This window comes from Taeniopygia guttata, chromosome 5, assembly GCF_048771995.1.
Source record: "Taeniopygia guttata chromosome 5, bTaeGut7.mat, whole genome shotgun sequence".
NCBI classification, from domain to species: domain Eukaryota; kingdom Metazoa; phylum Chordata; class Aves; order Passeriformes; family Estrildidae; genus Taeniopygia; species Taeniopygia guttata.
The window spans coordinates 35,259,901-35,280,924 of record NC_133030.1 but is presented as its reverse complement, the minus strand read 5'-3'; the positions used below and the strand labels follow the sequence as shown (position 1 = coordinate 35,280,924).

The following is a 21,024-nucleotide window of genomic DNA, read 5'->3' as shown; positions in this document are numbered from 1 at the left end:
GCCTCTTGTTTTCAAATTTAAAAAAAATGTACATCTTGAAATTATGATTTAAAAGGATTCAAAAATTATATTTAGAATTTTATCATACTTGACCTTGGAACAAAATTTAATCATTTTAAACCTAGACAGTTTGCATGGATGGACATCGAAAAAAATTCATTGTCTGGAATAAGATTGTTTATTTTCAGCCAATCAATGTTGAGTTATCATACTTGAACCTCAAAGTTCACCTCCAATCTGATATGCTACCCAAATTCTCTCAAGGTGTTGCACAAGTATAACATGCATACATATTGGTATTATGTCAAAAGAGATTATTAATATTGACTTCTACATCTAGTGACATTTTATTTTATATGCATGACTCTAAAATGAATATGGAAAAATACCAAACTACGGAAATAGATCATAACCATGGCAGTCACAGCAGAAAATCTTTTAACTATATTTTGTAAAATTCTTCTGTTCAGCAAAGAGCTTGTGCAAGGGCAGCTCAATATACTCTCTACTTCAGAAAGCAGTTTTTTATTAAGGCTACATAGAATCTTCTGAAATGAATGGTGTATGTGTGTTTGTATGCACACATTTGTGTGCTACACAGCTTTTTTGTATGAGCTTGGCATATTGCTTGTGGCAAGCTGCTGAAACATGAATAAAGACAGTAGGAGAAAGGCAATGCACATCCTGCTGGTAATCTAGGGAAGGGATTGCTGCACACTTACCTTATGCTAAATCTCGAGGTTCACCCAGAAACTCCCAAGATAATTTCTCAGCTCCTAGATTTTCATGTTGAATTATCTGTCTTGTTTGTTAAATGAACCTGCTTCTTATTTTATTTAAACCACATGAGGTAGGTGTATTTGACTTCCTAGTAGGAAATGCAATATTTAAGTAATTTTAGTATGCACAGCTGTGAAAAGGTGAAGTATATTTTGTGAACGTAATTTGGGGGTAATTTTAAATGGCATACCTTTTCCTCCAACTCCTTTCCACAGCCTGAAGCTGGAAACATAAAGTATAGCTCATGTGCTCTTTACAATTTACTCCTGAGAAACACTGACCACAAAAGTCAGTAAACATTCATCATGAGCTTTAGGCTACTTTCCTTGGATTTGGCCTCAGGCTAAGCTGAGGGCTAAAAACATTTCACGAGGAGGTTATGGTTTTAAGAAAAATAAATATATTGCTAGTACAGCATGGTTACTCAGCTTGGTCTTATGCTGTAAAAATTGCTTCTCCCAATAAATACGCAAGATTTTATGTTATCCATCCACCACTTTATAACTGATACTGTGGTTTTAAATCACCAATATGCTAATCAACAGAGCTGTTGTGACCTACTTACCACATATTTCTGCCAGAGCTTCCCATAACATGTCACATTGAATCCTCTCTGAGAAGTACAAACCAAATCTACTTCAACCCATTTAGCACAAAGATTCTGGGGAAGGGGAAAAAAAAAAGGGGGAGGAAAAAAGAGAAGCATAGCAAAGCAAAAAAAGCTAGGTCAAGTTCTCTTGTTTATTCTAGGCCTCTGTGACATGAAGCCATGTTTGCCACCATCTACTGTCATAAATAATGACATGATTTCTTATGAAAAGGGCTATAAATCGAGAGGACAAAGCCCCCATCTAAAATAATTTCCTGTAATGCAGAGCAAACTTGGAAGATTCCTCACTAAATGGTTAGCTGTCTTAGTGCAGTTGCTGATCTCTTTCAGCTAAACAATGCCTGTAATAAAAGGATTGATTTAAAGACATCATTTTGCAATTTTTCTTTAGTAAAAAAACCCTATCTAAGGAAGATCTCTTTTACTTGAATGGAAAAAAAAATCAGAAAGAATGATCTGAAAATATATCTTTAACTTTTCTAGAGATTTTAATAATGTGTCTGTAAAGTATTTTATTTGCTCTGGGGGGAGTTTAGCATTGCTGTTTTAAGTCTAATATATTTTGCTTTCATAATGTATTATTAATATAGGAAAATTATATGTTATGGAATACATTGATCAATATTATTTTTACTGTTAATATTAATTTAGACAGTAACATCAGTACACTGACCTTACATCAGGAGGAAAATGAGATAAACTAAATTATAAAACCAAGTTATAAAACCATCAGATCACTCAACTGATGTTGCTGGGGACCCTCACCTTGTTCTCTTTTCAATCACTATATAGGATATTACAGATGTCTATGATGGAATACTATTATTCTACATGAAATGAAAGAACTTGGAAGTTTCTATCTGCAGGGAAGATCTCCTAGACCATTTTTACAAGACATGTCTTTCAACCTGCCTCCCTAGACAAATTCTAGCCTAGACAGCTTCAGCTTCCTCTCCTGAGTTCTGAGTTGCCACTGCAATCAAATAAGAAGTGCAGAATAGAATGTACTTAGACAATTTTATAAAATTGGAAATGTTGTTATTGGGTGTACGCTGTAAAAGAATATCTGAAAATTCTAATTACAGCTTAAAGGTCACTGTGTCTTGAAAAAGAGAACTAATTGACGCACAATTCTTCTCCAAGGAATTTCTTGTTCTGGTCCTGATGGTCAGCCTCAGTGTTATGGAGCTAAATATTGCTTTCCACTGCAGATATATGACTTCTAGTGAAAAGAGAGTTTTACTTAGGCAACCAAAAGCAGAACTTGTCTATCTGTCTCAAATTGAGTGCTTTAAACTATACTGCAATAATCACAGATGCTCTGCTCTTGGCACAATGAGAAAAGCTTGATACAGATTCACAAAATAGCTCCATTAAGTAAAGATGCCATCAGTCTTTATTACCACTATTATCATAAAGCAAATTTCACCTAACACAATATCAAATTAAACTTACAAAAAGAACAAGGAGGAAGCGATGAATTAATATAAAAAGACTAAGAACGGAGGCCCAGGGAGTTTAAAACGTTATTAACACCAAAGTAAAGACAGGAATCAAAGACATAGAGCACCATGGTAATTTGTTCCCGTGTTGACTAGAGCAGCAAAAGTAACAGTCTATCATGTCAGCATCTGCTAGTGAGTTTAAATGCCTGTAAGCATAGTTTATAGTTGACGTTTATTCAAAGTAGCTTTTTTAAGGAGACAGTTTAATGCTTTAACTTTGTCCTCCTAACTATTTAATTTCACAGGTTATGTCCAACTTCCTTAGACTTTTTTCCCCCCTCTGCTTTAAATTTAAAGCAGTATGGTATATTACTTTCAAAAACTCTAGTTATTTTTACAGTTAAATAAAATTGCTGTTTTTTAGAAAGACCAATTTTTCACTCCAATGGTCATTATCACGACATAATTTCCCATGAGGTCTAAAAGGATGTTCTAGGATTTTCTGAACTATGGGACACAACTTGCCTGTCTTCTGATTAGAACTCCTGTCCCTGTTTTCTGATTAGAAAGTAGCATGCCTTATATATGTTTTGGTGGGGAATGGAAGATCCTTTGCAGGTGGAGGCAACACAAAATAATTTATGAAACACTGCCTTAAAATTGTGTCCTTTTCATTTGCCATTAAAAAACCTCAATTAATGAAAGTAACTAATTGTAAGAATATAAGTGTTCCCTCAAGACTTAGAATACTAAATAACTCTTGTATTTTTTTTAAATTCATTTATTTAAAACAGAGAAAATTAATTAACTTTTTTTCCCTTGAAAACAAACAAACAAACAAAAAATCACAAACTCCAAAACTTGCCTAGGAGCAAACATCAGAAGAAAAAGAATCCATATTTCACTCAAGGTCTTCCCAGGAATTCTACTTTTTCTTTTTCTGTATCTCTGAAAGCTGCTATAACGGTAGCATAACTAAAAAAAGCAATCCCGAATATTTTAGATTCTGTTTTTTGCTTATAGCCCAAATGATGTGCCAGCATCTTGGAACTGTTAGTCCTCCATCACAAGAAACTTTAATGAAGAGGGAAAAATATAGTTTGGCCTGAACATCTCAGAATACAGTCCACTGTTCTACATCAGCTCCCATTTCCAGTTAGACCCTGGCTGTGTGCTAACCAACTCACAATTATTTAAATGGGTCATATTGCTGACTTTCCACTCATGAAAAATAAGGTGAAGCAAATTTTCAAGTGGTGGTAATTAACAGGTGAACTTCCCTAAGTGTAAATGGTGCAGCTGCAAGAACCTGAGGAATAGTACTTGCTTTGCAGAGTCCAGTAACTGATTGGAAATTTTCTGACATGAAGTCTTTAGATAAATTCAAACAAGGGGACAGTGAAGAACATACCTGTGGGATCTATCACACATTTAATATTTTTAATGGTGCACCTAGTCATACCAAAGCACACACACAGGGTTCTTGAATCTCTGTATGTGATAAGAGTACCATTACTCTCATGGGGAAACAGCTCTAATGATACCTAGATTGCTCAGTCTTACTAGACATATGGTATAAAATAATGTCTCTGAGCCTTGGGGAATGATTTTACTCATTCCTACCTCCATTACTAAGAACGAATTTTGGCAATCTTCCTTTAAAGATGAACAAATATTACAGGGAATTTACTACATGCCAGACAAATAGCCTTAGCTTAAAATCCTGCCAGATTAATATGTTGCCTTTTATGGATCTGAAATGCATTTTAAATCCACAGCACCATATTACAATCTTATGAAGGTAACCATGGATTGGGACCACATAAGTAGTATTACCACTATGTCCTGTGAACACTAAAGCTACAAAGACTGACTGAGATAGACAAGTAAAGCATTGCAGAGTCTTAAAATACTATATTGAAAAGCTTTACTGTAGTGTCCAAAATTCAGATCTTCAGTAGAAAGAATGATGAGATTAAAGAAAAAGATATCGAGATATTTTCCTCAGGTAATAAATTATAAACATGAATGTCTATTTATATAACAAAAATGCTATAGGGATGCAAACTTTGACTTTCACTTGATTAATTGAATTTCGACACTCCAGTGACTTATTTTCATTTGCTCTGTTTTTTGAAACTGAAAAAGGAAAATAGAAGGGCAAAAACAACCTTTATGCAAACCTTTTGAAATTATACAGTTTTAGTCACATCTCTTAAGATAAATTAAATACCTTATGTGGAGTCCTGAAGTTTATGAAAATAAGACATTTTGTTTACATCCCATAAAAAACTCAGTCCTTATATCTGCCCTTCATATTTTGCAATCAAAGAATTAATTAACTCTGATATAAATAAAGAAGCATCATCAAAGTACCATTTCACAAAGCATCAGCTGGGTGATGCTTGGTATAGAGAGCAAGAATACATTTGAAATGTTGGATTATCATAGCCCTAGGACAACCCTGTTATGTGGAGTGCTTTCACTACAGGCAATCTGTGAGTTTGCTGGCCCCAAGGTGGGCAGCTCCCTGGAGGCTCCCCTGGCAGGGGAGACCCTCCTGGAGCAGTTCTGCATCAGGAACGAGAGACACATTGGACTTTCTTGGTCTTCAGCTTCTGTTTATTGTTATCTTATCAAAACTTCAGCACACTGTCTGCACCAGATTCTGTGTTCAGGAAAAACAGCACAAAAAATGGCTAACAATCTTTGTTACAAGGCCTTTTAAGTCTAATCAAAACTAAGCTATCCAATTAAGAAGTGACACCTAAATTATTTTCCTTTCTAACCCAATAACTGACCCTAAAGACCTGCAATGCAAATTTTTCTACCCAATTACAAGAAGAAAGATGAAGAAGACAGAAGAAAGGAACTTTAGACAACTCCCTGTACCCTCCATCTTGTACCTATCTACAATGTGCTAAAAAATCCTAAAACCAAAATTTCTCACCCATGTGACATACTACACTACTCTCTACAATCTCTACAATCTATTTCACACTTTTGTGGTTTCTAGTTTACCTTGAGACTTTGGAAGTTTTCTCCATGAATGACGGTCAAAGTCAGTGCTCCCCTGGGGCCCAGGACACCCCAGAGCAGACAGAGAAATATTCCCAGTGCCCTGGGTTTCTACAGCAATCTAGCCCAAGACAGTGAAAACTTCTGTCCCAAATCTGTGGCAATCCCTTTGGCAAAGTCAACCCAGAGCTGCAGATCCTGGAAACCTGCCATCCTGGCTTTGGTTAAACCACAATACCTGCAAAATATGGCAGGCAAACTCTGTAACATCTAGATGTGATGGGATGAGGCTATGATACATTATCAAACCAAACTCTTAAATAACTGTTCTCAGGCTTTCGAATCAAACACCATGGCATGGTGTGTGTTTATGAAACCAAACTCCCTCTCTTCTGCCATAATAATTTCTCATTCACCACAATGCCCAGCACAGTCTGTTCCCTGGCCTAATGTGATTCCTGAACCTTGCCCAGATCCTGAGTAGGGAACTGCAGTTTTCTTGGACTAAAACCATGAGGGATCTTCTCTACATTTTAACAGTATAAATGATTGCTAAATAATGCCCAAACACATGTCCAGCCTTGTTTAATTAATATGTATGTGGAAGGTTGTAGCCACAGAGACACCAGGGTTTCCAAAGCTGTAAGTCTACAAGTGCTGCCTTGAGTCAGAGCTCTACAGGCTTCCATGCTTCTCAATATGTGATATCAGGAAACATGCCAAGAGGAAAGTCAAGAGTGTCTGGGTAATCTGAGTGCTAAGTGTGCCCCCAGAGCTCAGACTTTTGACTCAGAACATCACAGGATAAAAAGTGACTTATGGACTACAACCTTGCCTGTGCTACTCACTACAAGGGGGTCCAAGAGCCCCAGCTTGGCTGTTCTTATTTCTCACTTCGTTTTGGCTCCCAGCAGTAGAAATATAAATTCAGTTCACAAACTGTCAAACATATTAGCTTCTACTTTTTCTACTTTTTTTTTTTTTAATCTTTTTTTTTGGTCAGAAAAAAATAAAACCAAACCAAACAGCACACAAACAAAACAATAAAGCAGAATTTCCTCGCATATTCTGTTGCTAGCTCACTTCTTAGGATGAAATATGTTTGTTTCTCCTGATTGAAACTGAATGTGTGAATCATTAATCGTGAAAAATAAAACTTTTTCAAAAGATGATGCAAGTCCGGGAAGCTAGCAAGAACACAGTTTTAAAGCAGGATGTTAATATTAGCCAGATGGCCACAACAAGAAATTTGGACCTGTGTCTGGATGTGAAGAATAGCTTTATTTAAAGCCAGATCTCTTACAAAGAAAAGATGCACCTCTGTTCAGTGATGGATCTAAACTCCACACTCCCCTCAGTGGAATGGGGAGGAGAAGCAAAAGTGAAACTCCTAGGTTGAGATAACAGTTAAATAATTGAAACAAAAAAGAAATTGTAACAGTAAAGAGAGATAACATTCAAGAAAAACAACTTATCAAGTGATGGCAATGTAAATGCTCACCACCTGCTGACCGACAGCAAACGCTGATTGATTTATTACTGATTTCCATGCACCAATGCTTTAAATAAACAACTTCAATTGAGTATAAAAATTTTCCTAAGGTTTTGAAGAAGATCTCAGCTTTTGGGAAGAAGGTTGGACAGACTGCAGTTCCATGGTACCTGTCAATCAAAGGGGCCAACACCTCTATTTTAGAAACCCTTCAACATTTTCACTATCCAATTATAACAAGGAACTGAAGCTGTTGTCTGTGAGTGATTTGTGACAAATAACTGAAGTACTGCTGCGTTCTTTAGTTGTGACAATTGTTATTTTTAGGGCTAAAGGAAGGAAGAGGAGGCGTTGCAGCTATTTTAAGACAGATTTAGTCTAAAAAGTGAAGCTGTAGTTGTATATGGATAATCTATTTTGCAGGTCTGAAAATAGCAAGGCTAAATTAACCAGATATTTTTAATAATGTAGTTTAGTACAAAGAGTAGAAATTTATGGACAATGCCATTCTTTGAAGAATGAAGGGGTCATTCAAAGAATGTGTGCATACACGTGCACACACTTTTTTTAAGATGCTCCCAGAATGGCCCAGGACTGCAGCACACCCTTGAGAAATTTGAAAAATGTGTGTTTTGCTAGCCAAGATTAATAGACTGTTTTGAGATATTTACACCAAGGTACTGTGACACTTGATGTTGAATTTTCCTCCTTTAGAGATGCTGAAAAACAGAAGGAAGAACAGAGGTGTGTTTGGTTTTTTGTTTTTTTTTTTAAAGGAGCTCTTTTACTTTCATGTATCAGCCCAGCTGCAAAAATTCCTGACTGCGATCTGTTACCTGCAGTACTTCTGCCTTTCAAGGAAGAAGATTTTGCAGGAAGAAATGTCAGGTGTTCTAAGGATGATATTTCTTTGATTCCTTGATTCAGGCAAAAAAAAATTAAAACCATTACCAGCTTTTGATGTAAACAAAGATGGGAAAACCAAGCGGTCTCTCTGAAAGCAAATAATTACTATTTTTCCTCACTGTACATGATTTGCTCATCTTTGAAAGCAAATCATTCATGGGAACATTATGCAGCTTGATGACAAAATTAATTGGAGGGGTTGGTCAAGAAACTACTACAGAATTTCAACACACCTGACTACGAGGGTGTATTGCATGCACGTGTTTGTACCTTAAGGCAGGGAAAAATCAGCTCCTTCAAGTAAGAGCTGAATTTAATAGGAATTCCTATTTTGTTTTGAGATAACATCTTTCATTGATTTAATCCTTTCCTGTATGTACTTGCATCATATGAGGTACTTGTGGTTTTCATTTTACATTCAAGTCTATAGTATGATGAATAGCTATTGTCAGCTTTACTTCACCCTTACCAGTGGTTGCACCAGTGGAGGTAGGCTAGGGTCAAGGACATGGCCTCACATAATCTACAGTTTTCCTAACCCTATCCCTATCCCTGTTTCCTTAGAGCTTTCCTTTATTTATCTTTTTTTCTTTTCTTTCTTTCTTTCTCTTGTAGTGCCCCATCTATCTTGCAGCTTACTGAGGTTGGAACTCTGACTAGAAATGACAGATCACTTCATATGTTACACTTTATTGTTTGTTGCACTTTTATCCCATTTCAAGCATCTTCTTTCAAAATCAGCCCAATTCTGAGGTATATGTTTCTAATTTGTATTACAGAAAAATTCTGCCTCTTTTGTTCACTTGGGTATTTCCCTTTTCGTTCAATGGATTATTTACAGCGTAGTGGAACCTAGCACTTCAAGCACTGACTTCATATTATTTACTACACAGTAGTGTTATTACTGTATTAATAAACTTGAAAAGCCTGGTCTTGATAGTATTTGATTGAAGCTGCTTTTTTCTGGAAGTTCTTGACCAAGAAAGTTACAGCTCTTCTCAGAATAAAAGTAGGGATAAATTCACTGCATATAGCTATTGACAATTTTCAGTGACAAACCAGGAATAAAAGCAGAAATACAACATTAAGCATAGACAGGTAGGAGTAGGAAGGGGAGAGAATATTAATTAAGGAACATGACTTGTTAGAGGAGGTATATACTGGGCATTTGAGACTGGAAATTCAGATGGGTAAGGCTTGGACTTGTGTAGTGAGAAGGTTGGAGGAAACAAACAAGTATTTGGAGTGGGCTGGACAGGTATGATAACAATGCAAAGGGCTGCAGTGGGGGAAAGCCTCAGCCCAGTGAACAGCACACTTCTTTTTATGAAGCTCAGGGTAAAACTTGCTTTCTGGGCTGCATACATACATCGCTGGCTCGTAGCTAATTTTTGACACAGTGGTATACCTAGGTCTTTCTCTGCAGGGCTGCTCTCAATCCACCACCAAGCCTGTACTGAAAATGATGATTGCTGCAATCCAGGTGTGTGACCTTTCACTTAGCCTTGTTGAACTTCAGGAGGTTCACACTGGCCCACTTCTCAAGCTTGTGAAGGTATCTCTTCAAGTGTGTGTCAGTTAGATGAGCAGTGATGCCTTGTGAGATAAAAAAGGGGTTCTTCAACTTCAGACCATTACAACTCATTAGAGATAGACCTAAAACAGACTTAGTTTAAAGAGCCTCCTTACCATTGTCAGAACTGGGACTTAAAGATGTACCATAAACATAATCAGCAATAACTTGCATATAGACTGAAAAGATAGTATTTTTCTATACATAGGTAAACTGTGCCTATGTATTAACCAGTAAGCATCTTTGTCAATCTCAAATAGCCTATGTAAAAATGCTGAATATTAGATGAGAAGCAAAAGGATTACTGGGAAATAAAAGAAAGATAATTGACTAAACATACCCCTGAGGCCTGCATCATATGCATCATTATTTTATTGGATAAGTAAAATACCAGATCTTGTTCATTTTGAGATACCTGACAAACTTCTAGCTGATAATCACTGTCTTGAATGGTTTTGATACAGATTCTCTCCTGCCGCCAATTGTTACAGAGATTGAAACTGTTGAGCAGCTAGTCACATTTTCTGATTCTGAGGAACTTATTTGCAGCTTTGGCCCAGACATGAGCAAAAACAGGCAAGGAGCTGCTTTAATTTATGCCACTGTCAGACTCTCTCACGGTCTCTCTACCACTGGAGTTCCTCTCTGCCACAACCTTTCATGCTCTGACTAGGGATTTCCCATGCAAAAATATACATATGTGCAATGCACAGATGGTTTGCATATGCGCAGTAGGCTTAACATAGCTGATTTACTGTGTATGCACAGACCATCTGTGCAGCACATGTGCAGCAGGTCTGATGTGTACTGGACACATTGGACTTACTGTGCATGTGCTACACAGTTAATCTGCACACACACAGTAGCCACAGCTCTGACTGAGTTGCCAGACATCCAGATGGCCAGAGTCCTTAAATCCCTTCCAGAGAAAAAATGAAGATAGAAGAAGGATGTTTCATTTTGTTTGGGTTTTTTCCTGGTGTATAACATAGCTTATCCTTTATTCTCAAATGTAGGAACATATTAAAGTGGATACACACCTCATCACATTTTAGTCTAAAAAAGAATTTCCCCTAGATAGAGAGCAATACCCTCTGCTCATGGATGTTCATGCAAACAACTATAGAAAACAAAACAGAGCTGTGATAAAGATTCTCCTCTGCAAACTTTTACAGGACACGCAAATCCATAACAAATGAACTACATAGGCTTCTCTTAAAGAGGACTGGCAGCCACTTCAGATTTTCTGACTACAAAAAGCTTTTCAATCTGGAAATATTTAAACTATTCAGGTTAATGCTCAAAAACCTCAGCAACGCAGATCGGTCACAAGTCAGAGTCTCAGGAAGAGAGTTAATTGTCTTGGGTCTTGCCTTTTGTGTGGTTGAGATTCAGTGTCTTAGAGTGCACATGCTGTTTGCTTTCCCATCATTAAGACTGTGAGCTAATAACACTGTCACTAAAATTTTTGAAAAATTCCCCATCAATAACTATTCCCTAAAATGAAGATGCAAACTTAAACATGAAAATAACTTATAAGACCCACCAGTATTTTTGATAATTTCTAAGCATGCTTGCAGTTCCAACGTATGGGGAATTTATCTATATTTACTTACTGGAGAGAAGTCTGAAAACACTCTGCATCTGTGCCTAGTGTCCACCTTTTTTTGCATGACCTGACAATGCACACAGGAGTCTGCTCTGTTTCTTCTTCACTCTGGGGAAAGGCCTCTCTTGCCTTCATTTGCACGCTCAAGCTGTCAAACTCTCAAAAGTGGCAGCAAAGAGGCGTTCCTAAACATAATCTTCAGCAGAAAATTCTGCTTAAAAACACCAGGCTCAAATCACTCTCTAGGACAAAAACATAAATTAAGGGACCACTGGAAAATAAGACATGAAGCAGAAGTCTGAGGCGTTCAAACTTGCATTCATATTATGTGACCCAAAACTACAAGAACATACAACTTTTAGATAAACAAAAAAAAATCACGTTGTTTTTTCTCTCATTGCATTTTTCTGCCTTGCAGACATTATCAAGGTCTGCCTGTTGTGTTTTCAAGAGGAAAATATATTAGGTGCCTTACCTATAGGCACCAGGTTGTGAGGTGCACCAAGGCCTTCTCTACTCCATTCTGAACCAGTCTCATCCACACAGACATTCCCAGCCTAACCCTGAGCCTCTTAAGTTTGCCAGCCTGTCTCCAGGAACCCAAAGAGGACATATGCCTGAATGAGGCCTGATGAGTGCTGAGAAGAGGGGATCACCCTTGAACCTTCTGGCAATAAGAGAAAATAGGAGAAGACCCATCAGAGCAAGCTTCCGTGCGGCACTGGGCCTGGCAGTGCTGTGGTCCTAGGCTCCTATTCTTGCCATAGGCTCTGTAGCTACCAACATAGATGGAGCCTGGGTGGGCACCTGGAGGTTTCATCACCCATGTGGCCACATCATTGCAGAGTTCAGCACCCTAGGATACACTTATACAATTCCTGAGATGACAGGTAAACCACGAATAACGAAGGTGGGGCAGGGGCAGAGGGGGGAGGAGACAGCTGGGGGAACACAGCATATCTGCTGCTTCCACTTAACAAACTGTAAGTTTAACACATTGCAAGGAGCTTAACATCCATCACAGACAGCTGCTCTGCAGGTACGCAGCACTACATTCACCCCTGTATCACTGTGAATGGGAAGGACTCAGCTCCAGTACTGCACACATATGTGGATGTCCCAATATGATGACCGAGGTCACCCTGAGTACCGTTTCTCCAGCTTTTCTTACAGGCAAGACAAGCACATCTTTACTCATGGGGGTACAAAACCTGTCCAGAACAAAATCTGTGCACTGCTGCCTCAGCAGTGTTCCCATAGAGCACAGCATCACTGACCTCATCTGTGAATGCAGGTAGGACAAAATTTCTTTGGTAGATTAAAAGAACAAGTTATAAAATTTTCCTGCACCACAAAGGACTGAATTTCCAGTCTATTAACCAAAGCTTCATTTGCCTTCGTCCTTCCCTGGCAACAGCAAATTTTAACAAATGTTTTCCTATTCTTTGTGCTCTCCTGTAATCTTTCTAACGCACGTAGACGTTCATGTAAGTGTAGTTAAAATACTTCCCATTAACCACAGGCATTTCAAAATGAAGAGAAGGGCACCTGAAGCTCTAACAAGGAAGATGCCTACTCGGGGTTCAACTGAGAGGGGCCGCAGGCAATCAAGGTCCCCGCGGCCCCTCCTCAGCAGGAAAAACCGGAACGGAAAACAAGGTGTAAAAGCTCGTGAATTGAGATAACGACGCGTGAAACGAATTCGGCTGGAGGAGATTAGTGTAATTTACTGCTATTTACTCAAATAGTGAGGAAATTAAACCCCACTTCCCATTGCTCCCCTTTCGCAGTTGGAACTGCCCCCCACCGCTGCCGGCTCCTGCCCGAAGCCGCGCTCAGGAGCGCCTGGGCCCGTCCTGCCCGAGGTCCCGAGGCTGCAGCCCTTCCACACACCGTGTTCCACCCTGGGCCCGCCCTGCCCGAGGCTGCAGCCCCTCCACACACCGTGTTCCACCCTGGGCCCGCCCTGCCCGAGGTCCCGGGGCTGCAGCCCCTCCACACACCGTGTTCCACCCTGGGCCCGCCCTGCCCGAGGTCCCGGGGCTGCAGCACCTCGACACACCGTGGTGCAGCTCGACACCGCCGGACAAGGCCGACTGGGGCACGCCTGCCCGCAGAGGACGCGGCGGGACTGTGTCGCCGTACTGGGAATTTGCCCTCCGCCTCCCCGCAGCGCGGCACGCGTAGCCTTTCCCTGGGGTTAACCAGCGCCCGGACGCTGCCGGCGGGAGCTCGGGGCCAGCCGGGGTCGGTCGGTGCTGCCGTATTGCCTGCGGGGCTCCGCTGGGGCTGGGCACGGGGCTGCACGAAATGGGCTCAGTCCGCCCCAGTGGGACAGCCCCAGTTTGTCCTCACAAAGACCTACTTCTTCCCCATGCACAGACACACAGCACAGCCCTTTCCAGTGCAGTGGGGCCTGACACGTTTGTCTAATGGGCTGAGTCTGACTGAAGTGCCACAGAGCTGAGAGAGGCTCCTGCCTTGGAGTGGCTGTGACACCCTGTTCTTCAGCAATCAGGGACGAATCCTTTTGGCATCACCACTTAGCCAGACAGGAGAAACAGCCTCCCCAGGGGCACAGTAGAGTCCCATCACTGGCCACAACCAAGTTATCGGTTGGCTGGGTGCTGGCTAGTCTCTTCCAGGCTGCCTCTCCCACACGAGGGTTGGAGGAGATCCCTTCCCACCTGGGCTGTTGCAGGATCCTATGATGATTCAATTTTCAGAATGGGAATAATTGTTCTTTCTCCTTAGATCTGAGTGGTCTGGGGGCTTGCCTGTGGAAATGAGCCTCTGCCTGTGGCAAGAGAGGATGCAGGGCAGCTGTGTTTCCGGATACACCTTTAACAGATGCTACCTGTGTGCACTGAAAATGGGGACGCCAAGATGAGCTTTTTCCTTGAGGCCAGCATGGGCCATGGGGTGAGAGTGTGCAAGGCAGGGCTGGAAAGCTTTCACAGGGTTTTGCTCTGGTTAGGTGAAACAGTACTGTTGGAGGTGTTAGCCTGCTTCACGCTGTTACCTCGCTGCTCTCCCTTCACCCTCATCCTGCCATGTTTTTTGCCTGAGGCATAGACATGAGACAGTGAAGCCAATGGTCCACACCCACACACCCTGCTGCAAAGGAAGAGCAGTAAAAGATCTCTTCAGGTATCTGTCTTTAATCAAGATGTGTTTCAGGTATTAAAGAAGCTTTGTAGACAGAATGTCGGAGTCCAAAAGAGAAGGCAGGATCCCGGGCTTTGGTAACTGATAACTGGAAGGGAAAATTGGGAAGAGGTGAAGATGTTGCCTCATTCTCCACAGTTGTCCTCAAGTGAAGGCTGTCCAGCACAACACATTGGTGAGCTGACTGTCTTACCTTTCCCAGGCTGTATTCTGCTGGACCTGGAATCGTTCCTTTGCCAGGAAATTTGGTTTTTAGTCCCATTGTGTACTTGGGAGCCCTGGTTTTGTAGACATCCATATCCACCTTGGCAAATGCTGCAGGACCTGGTGTCTGGAAGAGAAGCAATGAGGTTGGTGGGTACAAGAGACTGTGGATTCTTGCTGGGTGCCCACAAGTACTGTGTGCTGCTTTAGGTGTCTGGCCAGAGGAGCAGTGTGGAGGTCTGGCGCCTTGGGAATGAGGGCTCCTTGGGAAGAGAGGTAGATTTCCCAGAGGACAAGGGAGATTAGTGCCATTAGTGCCAGTGAGCTGTACCATGCCAAAGCTGCTAGTGTGGAAAAATAAGGGGCTGCAGGTGTCGGTGTTACTGGTAATAGCAGGGCCAGAGGCCCTGTGGCAACCTGGGCTTTGCTGCAGGTTCAGGGAAGTTTGTGTTACATGGGGATACGGCAGGCACAGGGACCCTTGTGCCCTGAGCAGAGCAGCTGAGATTTTGGTGCTGCTGTGAGAGAACAGAGAAGCACAGCTCACCATTGCCAAGTCGTGAAAGCAGCTCTGGTATTGACTCTTCCCTTTCATGGAGTAGCATGGCTCAGCATGAGTGTATGCTGTGTGAGGTCCCAGAATCCTGGGCAAGGTGTAGGTGCCAGGACCTGCAAATGGAGTAGGAAGACGGCATTGGTCAGTCCTGTGGGAAAGGGTGCAATGCCTGGGTGGAAGAGAATCAGCCTGCCAAACTGGCTGAGGAGCAGAAAAGGTTTCCTGCCCCTCATCCCAGTGCCTCTGGCTTTTTTTGCATGTGGTGTGCCTTGGCTGTTTGAAACCAGAGCTGCCAGTTCTTCTGTAAGATGGGAGAAGTTGATGCTGTGGGACAGCAAAAAGTGTGTTGAGGACACACTGTATCTTGCTGCCTAGGTTTTTTGCTAGGCCTGTTGAAAAAGCTGCAGACGCTCCCTGGAGGACACGCAGGCTGTAAGAGTGTCTGTTTCCCCAAGTTCCATACCTGGTGTTCGGAAACCTTTTAAGTCCTTGGGTCGGGATGCCAGGCTATTCGCCGGTGCTTTATAGTAGACATGTTTGTTGGCAGGATCTGTCGTGTAGTCACCTGGGACAGAGAAGGAGACAAGAAGAAGTGAAGCTGGGAATGTAACTGCAAGCCAAAGAGGAGAAGTCAGGAGGAGGTGCTCAGTCCTGCTTGTTTTCTGTCTGGAGCACTCTGAAGCCCATTCAGGACATGAGCAGAGGGTTTTGTGCCCCAGTGGCACAGGGCAACAGTAATGCATGCTTGTCTGGCCTGGAAGAAGGGCTGCAGAAATGTTACTCACTGGGTCCAGGGGTGACCAAAATCTTGGTCTTGAGACGTGCTGTCACAAGTGCTGATGGAGCCACTTGCTTCCCAGTCTTGGTAATAGATGATTCAATGAAGTACCGAGGACCTGGTGAGCAGGTTGCTGCAGAGGGAGCATTGGTCCCTCGAAATGAGTATGCAGGGGCTCTGTCTTTGGTGGGATCATGAGCCATATGACCTGGGAAGAAAAGCCTGTGAAAGGACCTGTGTCTTCAACTGTGTAGTGAAAGGAGGTTTCTAACTGGAAGCAAGCAGTGTGCTGTGCCTCCTGCTGCCTCTACCTCCACTGCTAGTTGGTTTACCTGTTGACCCAGGGAGCCAATACTTGGGACCTGGGGTGCTGAATTCTGCAAGGATTGGGCCCCGTCGGGGGTGAGGTCTCCAGGTGCCTACCCAGCGTTCCTCCATGCTGGTGGCTAGAGACACTACAGGAAAAACAGGAGAGCTACCAAAGGGCTTTTCTGACACAGCACTGGTACGGAGCTTTTGTGTAGCCCAGAGCAAGAAGAAAGCAAAACTAGCATCACAAAAGAAAGTGAAGGAAAGCGAAGAGCAGCAACTAGTAGCAGATTAGGGAGAAGGAGGAATGGGGAGAACAGCAAGTTAGAAGCAAAGATGCAGGAAGAACTCCCTGCTGTGCCCTCAGGCAGTAATTTTTGGCGTAGAACACAATGCTGGCCTGGCTGGGAGGTAGCCTCTGGCGCGTCTACACACAGATTTGCTCAGCTGGAGTATGGCGCTGACTGGGTGAGGTGCAGGGAGGGACACAAGATGTGACATCATAATCCATTGCTAGGTGGAACCACCATCATTGACATCCACCACCAGGTGACATCCCAAAAGGCCATTCTTTCCCAGTGATGGGAAAAGCCCACTGTGATGTTGAGACTTTAACGGTGTTCGGGCTGCCATGGAACTGGCTCAGTGTGGTGTAGGGCAACCCCAGTTTATCCAAGACTTGCTTGTGTCCCCATATGCCCAGAGACCCAGCCCAGCCCTTTCTATTCCAGTGGTGCCAGAGCACAGGGCTTCTTTAACCAAATATGATGAAATAAACTTACTCAATGCCAATTTGTTATGAATAAGGAGACACTTCTGTATTTCAGTGCCTGGAACGTGAGGGATTACTCCTCCAATTTTGTTCTGATTAGCAAACAAAATGCATCCATTTTATATGCTTTTATTTCTCTGTCATTTTTACATAAGTTCTTTTACCTAGTATGCACCATATGCCCATTCTTAAGTTTAACCTTTGCAATGATTGGTTTTGTGAGTTATGTAACTTTAATAATATTCCTAACCTAAGACTATCATTGGCTATATATACTGAGATCTACTGATTGGAATCTTTAATTTTCAAATTAGGTTGGATATTGGTAGAGAGATTCCAAACAGATTAACTGGTGTTCATGACAATATCCATAGCTTCTTGTACAAAGCATAATATATCTCATAACTTCTTGGCAAATTTTCTCTAGTTAAATACTTTAAAAACACCACTTCTAACATTCTTATACCATATGTTTCATGGCTTTCTACTTGCAATCATAACTAATACTTTTGTCTTTTTTATAATAAATAAATTATTTTATCAGTGTATTTCTAACAGGGTGAGTAGACTGAAGTGCTGGCCACAGAGCTGAGAGAGGCTCCTGCCTTGGAGTGGCTGTGACAACTGCCTACTCCAATTCTCACCCTGTTCTTCAGCAATCAGGGAAGAATCCTTTTGGCATCACCACTTAGCCAGACAGGAGAAACAGCCCCCCCAGGGGCACAGTAGAGTCCCATCACTGGCCACAACCAAGTTAGCGGTTGGCTGGGTGCTGGCTAGTCTCTTCCAGGCTGCCTCTCCCACACGAGGGTTGGAGGAGATCCCTTCCCACCTGGGCTGTTGCAGGATCCTATGATGATTCAATTTTCAGAATGGGAATAATTGTTCTTTCTCCTTAGATCTGAGTGGTCTGGGGGCTTGCCTGTGGAAATGAGCCTCTGCCTGTGGCAAGAGAGGATGCAGGGCAGCTGTGTTTCCGGACACACCTTGAGCAGATGCTACCTGTGTGCACTGAAAATGGGGACGCCAAGATGAGCTTTTTCCTTGAGGCCAGCATGGGCCATGGGGTGAGAGTGTGCAAGGCAGGGCTGGAAAGCTTTCACAGGGTTTTGCTCTGGTTAGGTGAAACAGTACTGTTGGAGGTGTTAGCCTGCTTCACGCTGTTACCTCGCTGCTCTCCCTTCACCCTCATCCTGCCATGTTTTTTGCCTGAGGCATAGACATGAGACAGTGAAGCCAATGGTTCACGCCCACACACCCTGTTGCAAAGGAAGAGCAGTAAAAGATCTCTTCAGGTATCTGTCTTTAATCAAGATGTGTTTCAGGTATTAAAGAAGCTTTGTAGACAGAATGTCGGAGTCCAAATGTGTAGGCAGGATCCCGGGCCTTGATCAGTGACACCTGGAAGGTGATATTGGGAAGAAAAGAGGTGAAGATGTTGCCTCATTCTCCACAGTTGTCCTCAAGTGAAGGCTGTCCAGCATAACATAGGGTAGGCAGGCTGTCTTACCCTTCCCATTTTGTAGTCTGCTGGACCTGGAATCCGATCCTTCCCAGCCATTTTGGTTTTTAGTCCCATTGTGTACTTGGGAGCCCTGGTTTTGTAGACATCCATATCCACCTTGGCAAATGCTGCAGGACCTGGTGTCTGGAAGAGAAGCAATGAGGTTGGTGGGTACAAGACACAGTGTGGATTCTTGCTGGGTGCCCACAAGTACTGTGTGCTGCTTTAGGTGTCTGGCCAGAAGAGCAGTGTGGAGGTCTGGCGCCTTGGGAATGAGGGCTCTTTGGGAAGAGAGGTAGATTTCCCAGAGGACAAGGGAGATTAGTGCCATTAGTGCCAGTGAGCTGTACCATGCCAAAGCTGCTGGTGTGGAAAAATAAGGGGCTGCAGGTGTCAGTGTTACTGGTAATAGCAGGGCCAGAGGCCCTGTGGCAACCTGGGCTTTGCTGCAGGTTCAGGGAAGTTTGTGTTACATGGGGATACGGCAGGCACAGGGACCCTTGTGCCCTGAGCAGAGCAGCTGAGATTTTGGTGCTGCTGTGAGAGAACAGAGAAGCACAGCTCACCATTGCCAAGTCGTGAAAGCAGCTCTGGTATTGACTCTTCCCTTTCATGGAGTAGCATGGCTCAGCATGAGTGTATGTTGTGTGAGGTCCCAGAACCCTGGGCAAGGTGTAGGCGCCAGGACCTGCAAATGGAGTAGGAAGACGGCATTGGTCAGTCCTGTGGGAAAGGGTGCAATGCCTGGGTGGAGGAGAGTCAGCCTGCCAAGCTGGCTGAGAGGAGCAGAAAGGGTTTCTTGCCCCTCATCCCAGTGCCTCTGGCTTTTTTTGCATGTGGTGTGCCTTGGTTGTTTGAAACCAGAGCTGCCAGTTCTTCTGTGAGATGGAAGAAGTTGATGCTGTGGGACAGCAAAAAGTGTGTTGAGGACACACTGTGTCTTGCTGCCTAGGTTTTTTGTCTAGGCCTGTTGAAAAAGCTGCAGACGCTCCCTGGAGGACACGCAGGCTGTAAGAGTGTCTGTTTCCCCAAGTTCCATACCTGGTGTTCGGAAACCTTTTAAGTCCTTGGGTCGGGATGCCAGGCTATTCGCCGGTGCTTTATAGTAGACATGTTTGTTGGCAGGATCTGTCGTGTAGTCACCTGGGACAGAGAAGGAAACAAGAAGAAGTGAAGCTGGGAATGTAACTGCAAGCCAAAGAGGAGAAGTCAGGAGGAGGTGCTCAGTCCTGCTTGTTTTCTGTCTGGAGCACTCTGAAGCCCATTCAGGACATGAGCAGAGGGTTTTGTGCCCCAGTGGCACAGGGCAACAGTAATGCATGCTTGTCTGGCCTGGAAGAAGGGCTGCAGAAATGCTACTCACTGGGTCCAGGGGTGACCAAAATCTTGGTCTTGGGACGTCCTATCATATGTGCTGATGGTGACACATACTTCCCAGACTTGGTGATGGATGGATGGATGAAGTACCGAGGACCTGGTGAGCAGCTGTTTGTGGAGGGAACTTTGGTCCCTCGAAATGAGTATGCAGGGGCTCTGTCTTTGGTGGGATCATGAGCCGTATGACCTGGGAAGAAAAGCCTGTGAAAGGACCTGTGTCTTCAACTGTGTAGTGAAAGGAGGTTTCTAACTGGAAGCAAGCAGTGTGCTGTGCCTCCTGCTGCCACTACCTCCACTGCTAGTTGGTTTACCTGTTGACCCAGGGAGCCAATACTTGGGACCTGGGGTGCTGAATTCTGCAAGGATTGGGCCCCGTCGGGGGTGAGGTCTCCAGGTGCCTACCCAGCGTTCCTCCATGCTGGTGGCTAGAGACACTACAGGAAAAACAGGAGAGCTACCAAAGGGCTTTTCTGACACAGCACTGGTACGGAGCTTTTGTGTAGCCCAGAGCAAGAAGAAAGCAAAACTAGCATCACAAAAGAAAGTGAAGGAAAGTGAAGAGCAGCAACTAGTAGCAGATTGGGGAGAAGGAGGAATGGGGAGAAGCAGCAAGTTAGAAGCAAAGATGCAGCAAGAACTCCCTGCTGTGCCGTCTGGCAATGATTGTTTTCCAGGCCCGCAGCAGTGGAGAAGCGCAATGCTGGCCTGGCTGGGAGGTAGCCTCCGGCGTGTCTACATGGGAACTTGTTCAGGTGGAGTGTGGCACTGACTGGGTGAGGTGCAGGGAGGGACACAAGCTGTGACATCATAATCCATTGCTAGGTGGAACCACCGTCATTGACATCCACCACCAGGTGACATCCCAAAAAGCCATTCTCACCCAGTGATGGGAAAAGCCCACTGTGATTTTGAGACCATTAAGC

The 21,024-nt window shown here is 43.2% G+C and overlaps 1 protein-coding gene across 1 annotated transcript; it reads right to left on the bottom strand.

Annotated features, from left to right (window-relative positions):
• Positions 1–14,578: 14,578 nt before the first annotated feature.
• LOC105759289 (uncharacterized) lies at positions 14,579–20,649 on the bottom strand. Its single transcript, XM_012573905.5, has 12 exons — positions 20,413–20,649; positions 20,088–20,288; positions 19,766–19,867; positions 19,291–19,412; positions 18,731–18,868; positions 18,527–18,621; positions 16,472–16,728; positions 16,147–16,347; positions 15,825–15,926; positions 15,353–15,474; positions 14,795–14,932; positions 14,579–14,689 (listed from the first exon to the last, which is right to left on the bottom strand). Exons 1-12 carry the CDS (start codon positions 20,516–20,518, stop codon positions 14,594–14,596), a joined length of 1,680 nt encoding a protein of 559 aa, XP_012429359.4. The 5' UTR covers positions 20,519–20,649; the 3' UTR covers positions 14,579–14,593.
• Between the last annotated feature and the right edge of the window lie 375 nt (positions 20,650–21,024).

Bases quoted from the DNA above. Each gene is read 5' to 3' on its own strand.
- LOC105759289 (XM_012573905.5), bottom strand. From the start codon at position 20,518: ATGGAGGAACGCTGGGTAGGCACCTGGAGACCTCACCCCCGACGGGGC. The intron at 18,869-19,290 runs GTGAGCTGTGCT...CTTCTCTTCCAG, and splicing joins GCTTTCACGACTTGGCAATG to ACACCAGGTCCTGCAGCATT. The intron at 16,348-16,471 runs GTAAACCAACTA...TTTTCTTCCCAG, and splicing joins TTGGCTCCCTGGGTCAACAG to GTCATATGGCTCATGATCCC.